We start from the raw sequence: 15535 nt of genomic DNA on the forward strand, positions 1-15535 counted from the left end.
CAATTTCTTTTTAAACTCAAGATGATCATTGAGGATAACTGAGAATGAGCAGCGCCAAATGTAATTTAAAATGTACTGAATTGGTTAGTAAAACACTGTCAAGCTATTTGTTCATCCAACACGAAAATTATTAGAAATTTTCATTTTTCGACAGCACTAGTTGAATTGTTCATTCTTTCTAGGATTAAAAGATGCTGCAGATAACAATGGTATTTAGTATCCTTCATTAATTGAGTTCATTTTTACTAATTCAAACACTTGCACTTGATACTCAAGTTAATTCCAGCAATCAGCCATGTCGGAAAGAAATAAAGATGTCTATGCAAATTATGAGCAACATCCACGGCCTTGATGAGCCCTATCCTCTGGTTTCTGTTTCAATGACCCTCTTCCCTACAGCAGACCCTTCCACAAAACTTGGAGATGCACATCGTATATGTATATCACATATGAAGTAAGATTGCTCGAGTTTTTAAGGATACAGGTAAAGACGAAGAAAGATGAAAATTACGAGATTTATACTGCTTGGCTTGTCTCTACCAAAGCTAGTTGGACAAACCTATAATCATTCAAGACCCAAAGCTAGTTGGACGAACCTACTCTTTCTGCAACAGAAACTTTGTGGGATTGGAAATTGATGGGTGACTTGATTATTGTTTTCTAAATCATAATGCCAAAATTAAATTTTAATTATAATTGAGGGAACAAATGAGATACTATCCATAAATTTAGAATGTCAACTAACCACATAATGACCATTTTGTAATCGGGTCATTTTATAACTTCATAAAGTTTAGTGACTAAAAAGATCATTTCGACATAATTCAATGACTATTTGTATACTTTACCCAAAAACTTATGACAATTTTCCTTAATCGGCATATAAACTAATATAAAGTTTAAAATAGTTTATTTTAATCTGAAAAAATGAAATTAATGTAGTTCTCATGGGCTCATCATGAAAGTTATTGTAATTGATACCTACAAAATGTTACATTCATAAATATCCCTCATCTATAATATAAATGAGATTGTAGTCGAGATTACGAACCATGTTATTTTCTCCCCTAATTTTATTGGAATAACTTCTTCTCCATTTCCAAGCACAATGGGAATAACCAAAGCACAGGTATCATAGAGTTTGGCTACTGCAACTGCCCTAATATCGATAGCATCGGCCGCTTAATACCGGTGTATAAGTTTCTTGTATGCCTCCTTGTTCCTTGAATAGTATTCAATCTCCGCCAGTATATATGTCGGCATTGCCATTGGCATACGCATCAGTGTATGCATTAAATTTTCTCTAAAAAAAGTAACCTTCTAGTTCCAATGGCTAGAACTTACCTGAGAGGAGAAATATGATTAAAAACGTTACCTTTGACATGAAATTTAACTCAAACGATTGGCAAAACAGTCCTCCCATAATCATCTATGCATTCTCATTTTAACCATTTGGTTTTAAGTAGGATATTTTAGCCTTGCACGGGCAAGTTTTCTTCATTCTTAAATCCACAAGTCTTTCCAATGTGTATATATTTATCTCCCAATATCGAAAACCAATAGGCATAAAGTGCAGGGATGCAACAGCATCGCTCAAAATAAGAAAAGGGAATTCAACTTACTTGGGGACAAAAGTTGCCAACAGCCCATGTTTATTTGCAACAGCTCGAACAGCTTCACGTGCAAAAATCAATTTGTTGGCAGCATAAGTACAAGCAGAGTGCCCCAGAGCCAATTCAACTGACCATTTCCAGCTTCTGCATGCAACTGCAGATTTTAAAAGCTAAAGTAAGTGGATAGAAGCAGGTAAATATCGAACTTGCAATTACGAAGAAGCACAATGTAGCATACATGGGACCTGAAAAGGAAAGGAGAAAAAATGGTTGCTGTCGCTACCGAGAGTTAAATAGGAACCAACAAATATCGATGTCAAGCATTTATGACTTCTAATCCGTACCTGCTCAACAGGGACATCGAAGGAATTGAGAGCTGCAATAATTTCTTTAAATAAAGTGGAGACAGCATCAAATGCAGAGGAGGAGCAGTAAAGTGACAAGTCAAACAAAATTTCATTAAACGTGTGGAGCCTAAGGTTGCTAAGGCAAAAAGGAACAAACCAGCATAAATCACTACCTTTCGAGCTTTTTCAAGAGAAAGAATTCGCTTTCGAATCCTGCATTCATTACCTGTGCATATAACATTCATTAGTTAATCATGAAATAGCCCTCAATATGAGAAGTATCACAGACCACACGACGTACCAAGTTGCACTCATCTTTTAGAACTTTTGAAACCCTTCGTAATGCTTCTCTAGGGCAGTACTCCCATGGTTCACCAGGTCTAAGGTGCATGTCAGCCAAAACCATCTCCTCTTTTTTTTTTTCCTGTAAAGGAAGTGAGCATCACATTATTTGACGTGTAGCAGTCATGAACACAGTGATGTTCATACGATCCATCGATGATCATACAGCATAGTAGGATATCGAAATGATATAAATGCATGTAAAACACGTCGAGGAGTTAAATACGACATATACAAATATTTCAGTGTGAAATACGGTACCATGGAATTTCCCTCATAGTCAATAGAACAGGCATAAGCCTGATCTCACCCGTCACTGTCAGATTAGTCCCGGCAGATGGAGCATCAGTACCAGAACTCATAGCCATACATGCAAAAGTCAAACCAACACCATTTTTCTTCACAACATCATCAAAGCGTTTCTTTCAACCTGAAATGTTACAACTAAAATTTACTTTATCCTTTCGAGCATGAATAACGTTAAATTTAGGGAGAAACAGCATTCTTTTTCCTTCCATTTTCCTCGTTTCTAAGATACCGAAAAAGGAAATTCCATAAAATTCTGTCTTCCATTGAGTTGTGCAGATGAACTTAATCAAAGAATAACTTCTAGTAAGAAGAAGAAACCTTACACGGCATCTATGTTGTCCAGAAGTATCAACCCACATAATACGAACAAGGGAAACACTATCTTCTCAAACATTTGTCCCTATCATGTAACTGCTGGGAGATTCACTAGCCTTTGAACCAAAAGGTTTCCTGCCTACATCAATCTTGTATAACTGAATTGCGTTCCGAGCAAAGATTTCCTTGGATGCTTCAATAGCTTCAGCGATCCAAAGATCCTGGTAAATGCATGTGTCACGTAGAACAAAAAAGACAACCTCACGAGCTCTTTTGGCACCTGAAAGAGGAATAAGTCAAGCATATAGAATACACTTCAAGCAAGCTATGGAAATCTAAAACTTGAAGAAGCAATTACTTTCTAAAACTTGAGATTATTGGCTTGAAAAGCATAGCTGCATACCGCAGCGGTTTAGAAATCAACCCATATGTCACCAAAGAAGATGCTGAGGCTGGTCTTTCTGAAGTTTTACAAAGTGAGTGGTTTCTTTAACTCAATGTTACGGTTGCAAATGAGATTATTGGCTTGAAAAGCATAGCTGCATACCGCAGCGGTTTAGAAATCAACCCATATGTTATTAAAAAAAAGTGCATATTCTTTACTTCTGTAGGTAAAAGTATCTAATTCTATTGTAAAAGTAAAATATCATTTCCAAAAGGCACATTTAAACTTTTCCCAGAAAATGTCAAGAAAAATTAACTTTTCTAGTACTGTTTCCAAAATTAGCACCAAAAGTAACCCTTCCATGACTCCATCAGTGCATCTCTCATACAAATAACTGAAAAATGCATTAAAGAACCTGAATATTGTTTGAAAATAATCCAAAACAAATTAGAAAAAAACAGTAATCAAACAGCTCCCTTTGAAGTTAGCAGTTTTTTCACCCTCGTATAAAAAAGACAACAAAAAGAGATCATTTATAATAATATGAAGAAGAAGAAGAGACAGGTGGAATTGCCTTGAAAGAGAGGGAGTGAGGAGCAAAGGATAAGGCATGGCCAGTTGCTTCAGAGAGTGAATTGATGAAGAAAATAAAAAATCCAAAGGAACAATATTTTGAGCATGAGAATCCTCCAACTCTATCTGCTCTATGGCTTCTCTCAGTTCTGCAAATTCCATTCTTTTCTTTCCGTTTTGGAAAGTAAGTTCCACGGGAAAAGGTAATGAGACGGCCACGGTAATTACACTGCGAGTTCCATGTAAAAGGGTACACTAATCAAACCAGCAAACCTCTAAAGATTTGATACAAAAGCAAGACTAGCACGATAAACATGCATGCCCTATGTCTCTGACGTCATCGTCCACCTCGAGTTGTTACTTGTTAGACAAGTAATAAACGAAACAAGGAACAGCAGTCCCACTGTAGTCCGAGTGGACTTACTGAAATAATCGAAGATTAAGTTTTGTAGATTAGGGATTGAGATTAAGATATAAAGATTTTTTTTTTAATTTTGAATCGTGCATGAAAAAATATCGATAAAATATGTCATGCCACGAAAAATATTAATTAAATAAGTTATGTCATCCTAGAGTGATTAAAAGAAGAGTAATCGAAAGTTGAATGATTAATTTAAAATCTTTAAAATTTTAGTGACCAAAATATGAGTAAGAAGATAGTTGAATAATGAATAAATATAATTTACCCCTTACTGAAATAAATGTACTTACCAACTAAGGTAGATCAAAATTAAGTTGAGATAATCCAGAAAGACAGCCTCACACTCGTATGTTTATGGGACAAAATTTTGCTTCGTTATAGTATGACCATATATGAACTTCGTGTATGTATTATATAAGAAATGCTTCTCTACTCCACAATCACGAGCAAAAAGCAAAGCGACCCAAATTACCATGTCTTCCAAATCCTCTGAGCTCCACTTCGTTTTAATACCCTTGTTTTTCCCAGGCCACCAAATACCAATGGTGGACATGGGGAGGGTACTGGCTCAACATGGTGTCACCGTCACCATCGTCACCACACCTCTTAATGCTATCAGGTTCAGGACCATCATCGAAAACGATATAGCTTCCGGTAGCCAAATCCGACTTCTCCAACTTCGATTTCCATGCACCGAGGCCAGCTTGCCCGAACGCTGCGAGAACATAGACGCTCTCCCATCACGTCTCCTGGCCAGAAACTTTATGGATGCCATCGGCATGTTGCGGCAGCCAATTGAGCAGTTCATGGTAGAGACGAAACCGAAACCGATCTGCATCATATCAGATAGAAATCTCCCATGGACGTTCGACATGGCTCAAAAGTTTGATATCCCGAGGCTTGCTTTCGACGGCACGAGCTGTTTCACCGTCCTTTGCTCGCACTTCATCAACCTTTCGAAGATTCACGAGACAGTTTCCAACGATCGAGAGCCGTTCGTGGTGCCCGGTTTACCGGATAGGATCGAACTAACGAAATCGCAACTGCCTGAGGAGTTCAATCCAGGACCATTAGCTTCCAAACACTTGAACGAACACAAGAGAGTTGCAGACATGGGATCATACGGTTTGGTGGTTAATTCATTTGAAGAATTGGAAGCAAAATACGTTGAATCCTATAAAAAGGCAAGAGGTAACAAGATATGGTGTATTGGGTCATTGTCAAATTGCAACAAAGGGAAACCAGACATGGCACGGAGAGGAAACGACGTTGTTTCAGTCGATGAAACCCAATGCTTGCAATGGCTTGACCCATGGCCGGAAAACTCAGTAGTGTATGCTTGCCTTGGAACACTAAGTTGTGTTGAACCAATACAACTTGTTGAATTAGCCATTGCCTTAGAATCATCAAAGAGGCCATTCATATGGGTCCTAAGAGAAGGATACAAATCAAACGAGTTTAAGAAATGGCTGTACCAAGAAAATTTTGAAGAGAGAATCAGAGGAAAAGGACTTTTAATCCATGGATGGGCACCACAACTTTCGATATTATCTCATAAAGCAATTGGAGGTTTTTTGACACATTGCGGGTGGAATTCGGTGCTCGAAGGGATATCGGCCGGTTTGCCGATGATAACGTGGCCGTTGTTGGCCGAACAGTTCTTCAATGAAAAGCTTGTGGCTTCTGTGTTGGGAATCGGGGAAAAGGTGGGTTCGGAGATTGCAATGAAATGGGGAGAGGAAGAAAAGCATGGGGTAATGGTGATGAAGGAACAGATTGTGGGGGCCATTGACAAGGTCATGGACGGGGAAATGATGAGGAAAAGAGGAATGGAGTTTGGGGAGTTGGCTAGTAAGGCATTTGGAAACAATGGATCATCTTATCTTAACGTCAAGCGATTAATCCAAGATATTAAACAAATCAGTGGGAAGAAATTAGGAGAGGCATAACATTTTTCCTTTCATCAAATTCAAACAAATTTACTATTTCTCGTATTCAACACAGATGAATGTGAGCTTCAATAAATTTTTAAATTGCTACCGGTTAGGCTTAACTAATTTTAGTATCATTCACCAATTCGACGGAAAAAATCAAAGCATTCAAAAATTGAAGTTTAAAGTCTAAATGTATTAGGTTATAATTTTTTACTAATAAATACCGTCCAAACAATTAATTTACTAAAATTTATTAAATACTAATTAAATTATTTTTACATTTTTCTATTTCTAATAAACTTTATTAACTTTAAAAATTACTAGTGATAGAATTACAGTCTAACTAAAGTAACTCAACCCAAAGCCGTATTCGAATAACAAGCCTGAAAAGTAACTGTCCCTTCTATGACTCCATAAGTGCATCTATCATACGAATAACCGAAAAATGCATTAAAGAACTTGAATATTGTTTGAAAATAATCCAAAACAAATTAGGAAAAAAAAAACAGTAATCAAACAGCTCCCTTTGAAGTTAACAGTGTGTTCACCCTTGTTTAAAAAGGACAACAAAAAGAGATGATTTATAAAAAATATGAAGAGGAGACAGGGAGGAATTGCCACGGTAATTACACTGCAAATTCCATGTAAATGGGTACACTAATCAAACCAGCAAACCTCTAAAGATTTGATACAAAAGCAAGACTAGCACGATAAACATGCATGCCCTATGTCTCTGACGTCATCGTCCACCTCGAGTTGTTAGACAAGTAATAAACGAAACAAGGAACAGCAGTCCCACTGTAGTCCGAATGGACTTACTGAAATAATCCGAGAAATCAAATACGAACCTAATAACCACTTAAATCTATTCACTATTCAATCAAATTCAAGTCTTGTCTCTGCCTGTTTTCGTTAATAGTTGGACAAAAAAAAATTAACAGCATTTCACATTGGAACTCCTTCCAGCTCTTCACAAATGGAGCTCACTTCTTGTTCTTTGACCTTGAACTGGCAGACAACAACACATTTATGTACATCTATATCTATGTCCATGCACGAATCAAATAAAAAAGAAATGCATAGATTCACCTCATTCGGCTTCAAAACATAGCTCTCCCTTACGCCGCTCTGTCATATAACTCTTCCGGCTCCGTATTAATAAAATCTTGACAGGGAGGAACTTCCTTTTGTAGCATTGAAGTTCCTTGGAATATCACCATCTGGCACCAGGATCTTTTATATTCCCTAAGCTGAAGCACGAGAAAGACGTTTCAGAAAACATGGCAACTAAGTTGGACAATACAATATAAGCACAAATTACGTTGTATTGACAAACCTGGTCCAGTCCTAATTTCTTGAAGCCGAATTTATCTATCCAGATTGATTCCGCTTCTTCGGCAGCCGGAAGCAATATGTTTTTGACGTTCAAGAATGCGAGCAGCTTCTCAATACAAGTGAACAGTAACTGGAAGTAGCCCTACAAGGTAATTTAACTCCACTGAATCAAGAATCAAAGATTCATCGAAGTATATATATTATGAGCTCAAAACTAATAATTTTCTTCAACGACAAGGGTAGGAAAATCAACTCCAAAGGAATAGGCAAGAAGGATATTCTTCAGTTTATTTGGTGAGGCAGGCAACAATTCATATTAGAGAGAGAGAGAGGAGAAAACGGAAGACAATTGAAACACAATAGGAAATCCAGTCGACTAGAGCATTGTAAAAAAGGCGGGTATTGCAGGCAAAGTTTATAAAGAAAAAGGTTGGGACCATTAGCCTCACCTTCCCTCGGTTAGCAATGCTTGTAGCAACTAAGGGGAGTTCTGCAATTTCTTTCCCAAAAACTCGAATTATTCCAGCAGATACAACAAATGAGCTGAAGCATTAGCGAAAAAAGAGTATTGTCATTATTCAACACAAGCATTTTAAGCTTTAAATGTTGTGCAAATGTGTCTTACTTGATTGTCAATACTGCACAGTATATTCCGCCAAATTCTTGACCCTTTAAATTCCTTCTGTGAGAGAGAGGAAAAGACAAAAGGATCAACTTTGTCAAGATAACGGCTAGCAAATTCATGTCCATATGCAACCAGATTTTGTCAAGCAAAAACAAAGGTACTCATGCTTACCCATAAACCATGCATGGTATAAGGTCCCGCCCAGTTGTTGCATCAACTATAGGGTTGAAACATTCCTTGAGAAATAAAGAAATTAAGGAAAAAATCAATAAATTTTCGGTGAAATGGATTATAGCCTATAACTTAGTTAGATACGAAATTAAAGTCCCACAAGTGCAAAACTATATTGGACTAGAAAAATCATAATTTGAAATAAAACATGCAAATCAAAGCTGCAATTTGACAAATTTGTCATTTTGATCTTTTGCCAGAGGGGAAAAAATGCATCCATTTATAATCCTTTTGGCTTAAATGAACTTATAAAAGTAAATTTATAGTATCAGTTTCTTGTCCTATGTATACCATTAACGTGTTACAAGCTCCACTATGAAGATAATAATGCAAAAGCAAGTTAACAGTTCAACGCCTCCAAATTTTAGTGATGATAGAACAACAAAATAAACAGCTAATCTCAAGGATAAGAAAAAAACTAGGAAATTAAGAGATTACATAAACTCGATATTTGCCTTCCCAGTCCCACTGTTAACAGAAGGTGGGGGGTGGGGGGACTAAAAGAAAGAAAAAAGAGGAAAGAATGAGGGCAAGAAGCATAAAGGATAGTTACAGTGCTATTGATGCTTCAATCCAGAAAGTATTTCCAAATAAGTACTTGAAATAAGAATACAACAAATGCAAAGAAAATCAGAGCCATTGCATGGTCACACCACTCATCAACAACGAAAACAACAATAGGTCAAAAACTAAAACATCTAAATAAAACATGAACAAAACTTACATGGAAGATGCCAACAGCTTGAGAAAGCAACAATCTAGTTTCAGGGGAAGCAAATTTGCCACTAAGAAGTCTCCATCTCACGTCAATATCGATATCAGCACCAAAACCTTTTTCTACATGCTTCTTCTTTATAACATCCAGAAAAGAATCTGGAAGCTTTTCTGACCCACAAGTAAGCAACTTCTGCAGTGTAGAATGGATCCTACTGCAATCAGAGGTGCAAAACCACTTCCCTCTTGGTATTTCCTGTTGAACCAACAGACCTCGGTATCTTCATCCATTAACAGAATAATGCAACTAACCGATAGAAACAAAGAGATCCATATGGAATATTTAAAGGAACAACAACAAAAATAATACATACATACCCTTAGATCGGCCATTTTATGAGTCCTCAAACAGCCAATATGATATTCTTTCTCACACTGATCCATAATGATTAAAAGTAAAGGGGGGAAAAAAGGACGTGCAAATCAGTGGACACACAATCAAAAAAGAAACAAGTTCAGCAGAGATGTAAACAATGTACAAAACAGGATGAAATGAAACATTAACATTTTACCTGATCACACAGTAAAATTGTTCGAGGACCAAATCCTGATTTGCTAAAATCACATGCCCTAGATAACATAAATCAAAGAGAACAATATCAAGCCAAATCAAAGGGTATCGACTATCGAGTACAAAACTAAAGAAATTTATAGAAATATCACAGTGAACACTGCATAAGAATAATCTTCAAGAACTATAAGTTTCAAATCAGATTCATCTTAGTGACTAAGTGAGGTCTCCTCACCTGCATAAAGCACATCCACTAAGCTCTGCCTCAATGTTTTTTACAATTCGTATGCATCTGCTGGTTATTTGCTCTATAGCATCAACTCCTAAAATCCTTCCAGCAGCAACAGCATTTGCATTATGCTCCACACACTTTTCTCTCACAAACATATTCTGGCAATATTTGCAGTACCAGCGACCATGAATTGTTGGTAGAGATGCACATTCTGCGTAGATCAATAAAACAACTCAATATCAATCAGGTAATTCAGAGCTAACACAACCATCTTCGTTCAAGATTAAGAAAAAAGAGACTGAATCACAGTAAGTAGAAGAATGGAAAGATAAACCTGAAACCAAGTTTTGAATTTCTTAAAATTCAAAAAAAAAAAGTCCAGGAAAAATAAATATAAAAACAAAATGCCAGTAAATACACATAATAATGTGACAGAGAGACCAGTAGATTAAAAAAAAATCTAGGCCAATATGCAATGCCATTGATTGAGTAAAGCTACAGTATCCAAAACAAACTTTACAGTCATGCCACAGACAAACAAATATAACCTTACAGTACGCGACCCCAACACAGTGGTTGGGGGGAGAACATAAACACACTCACGAAGTAAAGCTTTGTAACAAAGAAAACAAGATCGAACCATGCATCTCAGCATTTCTGATTCAAAGTAAAAAGAAATTCTACATATTTACAATTGAACCTTTATGGAAGGCCCTTGGGCATCCATCACAAAGCAAAAGATTCCCACCATCTGCACAAATGAAGCATGCATCATCATTATCCTCGGCAGAATAATGTCGACCTTTTGAGAGAGATATTGCCAATTCATGGAGAGACACCCCATTAGATGTGTATATGTATGCATAGCTGCCAAAAAGCATAAATATAATCAACATATACCTAACATAGGAAAGAAGCTCAAAAGCATCTGATACAAAAAACATACGGTTTTCTACGAGAAGCCCAACCAGCATGAGCTTCAAATTGTGAGGGGCTAACCTGCACGAGAAATGGAAACATCCTAAACAAGATGCACAAAGAAACTTTGAAATTCTGAAGTTCAAGCATTAAGAGCACAATACCTCACAATTGCAACAACAACAAATTATCCCACAGCCCTTTTTGTAGCCCTCAAGCAATCTCTGTCCGTTAAAATTAATCACACTTTATGCACCACTCAGTTACCAAGGCACAAAATAGATTACTTTTATATCAAATACCTGTCCACGGGCATAGTATGCAACTTCAGTTCCATCAGGCAGTCCATTTTCCTCAAATATCAACTTATGCAATCGCTGATCTCTAAAAAATATACAAAAATCCAAGAAGAAAAAGAAATTACATAAAGAAAGGAAAAGAAAAGGCTTAGTCTAAAAGGTACCAACTTTGTTGTCATCTTCCATTGACTTCCATTGGGTGAATAACTTGGCGAAGAGGCACCTTTGAAGGTCTTTGGCGTCAAAACCAGGTTCACTGACCTAAGAAATTCAAATAAAAGAAGAAAAAAAAGTAAAAGGAAATAAGCATGAAGAAAATACCAAAGACACTGAGGAAAAGCTTCAGTGAAACAGTTCCATGTGTCATAAAACTTAGCAGGAATACGAAGTAAAACAGAAGTCAGAAACATATGCCATGACAAAATGAAAAAAGCAAAAGAATAAAACAAAGGTAACTGACTTCTTTTTTATTTTCCTTTGACCCTTATCTTGTGAGGGAATATGAACCGATTCAATTGAAGCACCCTTCAAGGACTTTGTGAATAACCCTGGTTTTGTTGACCTGGATAAAACAAAGGTGGAAGCATGATCTACCAAGTACCAACTACAGTAAAAAAGGGGCACTATTTGAAGTTTAAACTAGCACCGCACCATCATAGATCTTCACATTAGATTATTTTTATTCCCATGAAAGGGGAAAAAACAGGTTAAAGACAGAATTATGCAACAGTAAACAACAACAGTAGTAAGACATGATGAATCACCAACTTTCTTGATGTCTTCCATGGACTTCTATTTTTTGAAGAAGTAGATAATGAAGAAGAAGAACACTCTGGTGAACTAGAAGTCAGATCAAGCTCTGATGACCTGAAACATCGTAGATAGAGGAACAAGAAAAAATATCAGTAATTCATATCATCTTGTAGCAAAAATGACGGCACCAAAAAAAAAGAAAGAAAAAAGGAAGAAGATAATTAAGAGAAACTAACTTGCTTTCTTTCTTCCATTGTCTTCTATTTTGTGGAAAGACAGACAATGATGCACTTCCAAAGGGCCGTGACATCAAAACAGGTTCTTGTGATCTGAAATAACACAAAAATAGCACATATAAAATAAGACATGTATCTAGGCAAATACTAGAAACTCAACGAAAACTATAAACGAACATCACACAAGCATTTCCTTACAACTTTATCATGTTTAATTTTATATCGTAGTTCAGTTATATATGCTCCAACAGAAAACCGAATAAAATGAATCTATGTAGAGTGCGTTTGCTGAATAATATCAATCAAGTAAATTTAACATGTTTATTTTTTACTATGCATCAATCAGTTATCTGAATGGACATTGAAAACCCTATCAATACCATACACAGAATCACAGTTTTCAATCTACCACCGTCAAGGGGCATTACATTACATGATAATTAATTGTAATAAATGCTAGGTTACCAAGGAGAGATGGTGCAAATTGCAAACGGTTTAGATAACCCAGTCTTAAAACTACAAATACAGACACAAAACAGTGCAGTTGTCGAGCTAAAAGAAAATTCAACTAATGACAAACATTAAGATGATCCCTACCAACTAAACTCTATTGCAGAAGAGACATCAATTACTAATTTTTTACTAGTAATGCTTACATGAAAGCATACCTAGCTCGTGCACTGGGTGCACTCTTTGAGCTGCACTGAGATTTCTTTGACTCTACACATGAATTGCAGAGTGGCCCAATTTTGCCAACATGTATAGCAGGAAATGAACCTGGAAACAAGAGAACGGAAAAAGAATAAGATCCCAATACAATCAAAATCATTCTTGTTACTTGCCTCTGTCACTACTAATGAATTAACAAGAAAAAAAAAAGCCACCTGTGCATCTTCTACAAGTGAAATACTTTTGCTCAGGTAAAGCGCTAAGGATATTTTGAATTGTTGCTTCTAGCATGTGCAGTGGTCTTCTCCTGCATGCCCTCAACACTTCAAGCAGGCTCTTCCCATTTTCAAAGCAGATATACTGTGCTGCACGTTTGTATTGTTTACAAGCATGAATCTCGAATTGGGAAGGTGGAACAACCTAAAATGAGAAACAAAGTGGCAGAAAGAAATTCAATAACAGCAATTATAACTTCATGGAGATACATGTCCAACACTGCAACTTAGGAAAGGAACTCCTTACTCTGCGTCCCTTGCACAAGGAACAAGAACACAAAATTCCTCCATCTGTAATGATGCCCCGAAGACCAGCTGTCTGAAATTAACATATAACTAATATCATGCCTTAAATTGTTTACCACATATAAATTTCAAAGTAAAAGAACTAAGAAAAGAAAACACATATTAAAAAATAAAAATAACTTCAGAGCAAAGAGTCACCTTACTACTAATTGTACCCATATAAACTACTGGAATCCCATCAAGCAAACCAGTGTCAAAGATCTCTTTAACTGTCATTGGACACCTATTAAGAGCAATTCTTTTTGATATTTTAAACTCCAAATCGTTCCTTGAAGTCGTCAAGCCACTATCTTCAGTTGCTTCATCTCCACCAAAATTTGATACTAACACAGTTTCAACAGACTGCTGTTGGCCCTGCAAACCATCTATTGCTTCAATCTTTGGTTTCAATAATGATCGTTTAGGCCGCTTCAGGGTCTTCAAGAGTAAATCATCATTATCAGTATTGTCAACAATCTGCATTGAAGATCCTTTGGAACCTCCTTTCTCAACACGGCATTTCTTAAGCTCCTTCATCGATTCCCCTTTAGACATGACCATTCCTAAATTACCACCAGGCACGTTACAAAGCCAAGATTGAACAACAGGCCCGCCATCACTTCCAATTTTCTGAACTATAAGGTTACCTACAATAGCATTTTCTCCAATAATACGGCTCTCTTCAATCAAGGCCTCTACAAGTGGACCCCCTTCAACAAAATCTCGATCAACTAAGCCCTTATCAATAACATTATCTTCCACTACATTTTCCTTTCCCGTTCTAACTCCAATCACACCTTCAATTACATTATTCTTCACCTCACTTGCTTCTTTCAAAGCTCTATTCTTCTGATCCTCTTCAACTAAACACTCTTTAACACCATTCATCGGCTTATTGAAGTCCTTGAGCTTTATGTTTCCTAAGTTATCCGAAAACTCATCACGGCCATTACTTCTAGACTTTTTAACTCGAGTGTAAACAATGTAACCATTCACTTGAGTACCTTTAACTCTTTTACAACTAATAGCAGAACTGTCCTGAGTTTGAATCTGAATCACTGAGTCCCGAGTTGGAAGGAGTGAAACCTCCAATCCGTAATCCAACTCCCGCTTCATGCCTCACTTCACTCTCGAAGTTCACTTAGATTCTGCTAGAAAACAAAATTAATTGAAAATTAAAAAAATAAAAACCAAGAAAATTTGGAGAAATTAAGCAGCAATGGAGTGAAGGATTTTACCAAATATGCTCAGATAAAAGCATGGAAGGTTGATTTTGAGTGAGGAGTTGAAGATCGGATTCGAAGAGATATATGGCTTTCGATTTAGTCCTCGAGAATTTAGAAGAGAAATTGAAATATTTGTGCGTTCTTTTTTTCGGGGTTGTCGTTGGGAGATGAAACCGACCAGCTAGAGAGAGAGAGGGTAAACTGAGATGGGGTTTTCTACTTTTCTTGTGAAAGGGGGAGGGGGTGGAGGAGGAAAATGCCCAGATCCGTAAATAATACAAAGTTGGAAAGGTCTCGTGTATTGCCCATTTTAGCCCTATTTGCTTTCCAAGTTTACAATGTAGCCCTTGCTTGATTTCAAAGGAGTGTTTAGTTTGTGTTTGTTAAGGCCTGGTAGGCCCACCGTACTGTTTTTCCTATTTGGCAAAATAAATCCATCCGAATTAAACTAAAAATATATATATTATTTTATATACATTAATTTATATGAGCATACAGAAACATTATATATAAACTATATATTTTTTTAAAATTATTTAATAAATAGTTACATATGGAATGATAAAGAATACATGTATGTTATTAACGTATCTTACTTTCTGTATATGTTTATGGGCATTTTAATTTTTTATAGTACTTTTTACAAGCTAAGTTTGATTCCAGTAATTTTGTATATTAGAGAGAGAAATAAATAACTATTTGATTATGTTATTAATAGTTTATTTTGTTTTAACTCTATATATACAAATATTTTCTTTCAAATATATATATATAAATAATAAAGAAGTAAATATTTTCGTATTCAGTGAATAGCTATGTATGGTAATGTGTTGGCAAAAACTTCAACGATCATATATGGCTTTCTGCTTACCAATTTTTAATTAGAGATGATAATGGGTGAATGCTGGATAATTTATTGTGTTTTTT

The 15535-nt window shown here is 36.2% G+C and overlaps 2 protein-coding genes and 1 pseudogene across 3 annotated transcripts; 1 reads left to right on the forward strand and 2 right to left on the reverse strand.

The window, feature by feature from the left end:
* Positions 1–1618: 1618 nt before the first annotated feature.
* On the reverse strand, positions 1619–4046 carry LOC120154143 (annotated as a pseudogene).
* A 732-nt stretch (positions 4047–4778) lies between these two features.
* Positions 4779–6254, forward strand: LOC120154012 (UDP-glycosyltransferase 73C4-like). The gene has a single exon (XM_039165871.1). It carries the CDS (start codon positions 4779–4781, stop codon positions 6252–6254), a length of 1476 nt encoding a protein of 491 aa, XP_039021802.1.
* Positions 6255–6830: 576 nt separating this feature from the next.
* On the reverse strand, positions 6831–14843 carry LOC120154209. 2 transcript variants are annotated; one of them, XM_039166030.1, is made up of 23 exons: positions 14621–14843; positions 13542–14530; positions 13345–13416; positions 13038–13242; positions 12822–12930; positions 12154–12246; positions 11933–12031; positions 11625–11726; positions 11333–11425; positions 11168–11249; positions 11030–11089; positions 10894–10946; positions 10696–10814; positions 9951–10158; positions 9717–9774; positions 9523–9579; positions 9155–9400; positions 8371–8435; positions 8200–8256; positions 8024–8117; positions 7576–7716; positions 7329–7489; positions 6831–7247 (listed from the first exon to the last, which is right to left on the reverse strand). In XM_039166030.1, the coding sequence occupies exons 2-22, from the start codon at positions 14496–14498 to the stop codon at positions 7358–7360; spliced, it is 3102 nt and encodes a 1033-aa protein (XP_039021961.1). In that variant the 5' UTR covers positions 14499–14530; positions 14621–14843; the 3' UTR covers positions 6831–7247; positions 7329–7357. The 2 variants fall into 2 exon arrangements, with proteins under 2 accessions (XP_039021961.1, XP_039021960.1); XM_039166029.1 differs by having other exon boundaries at positions 6836–7247; positions 10648–10814.
* Between the last annotated feature and the right edge of the window lie 692 nt (positions 14844–15535).

This window comes from Hibiscus syriacus, unplaced genomic scaffold (genome assembly GCF_006381635.1).
Source record: "Hibiscus syriacus cultivar Baekdansim isolate YM2019G1 unplaced genomic scaffold, ASM638163v2 tig00111105_pilon, whole genome shotgun sequence".
NCBI lineage: Eukaryota > Viridiplantae > Streptophyta > Magnoliopsida > Malvales > Malvaceae > Hibiscus > Hibiscus syriacus.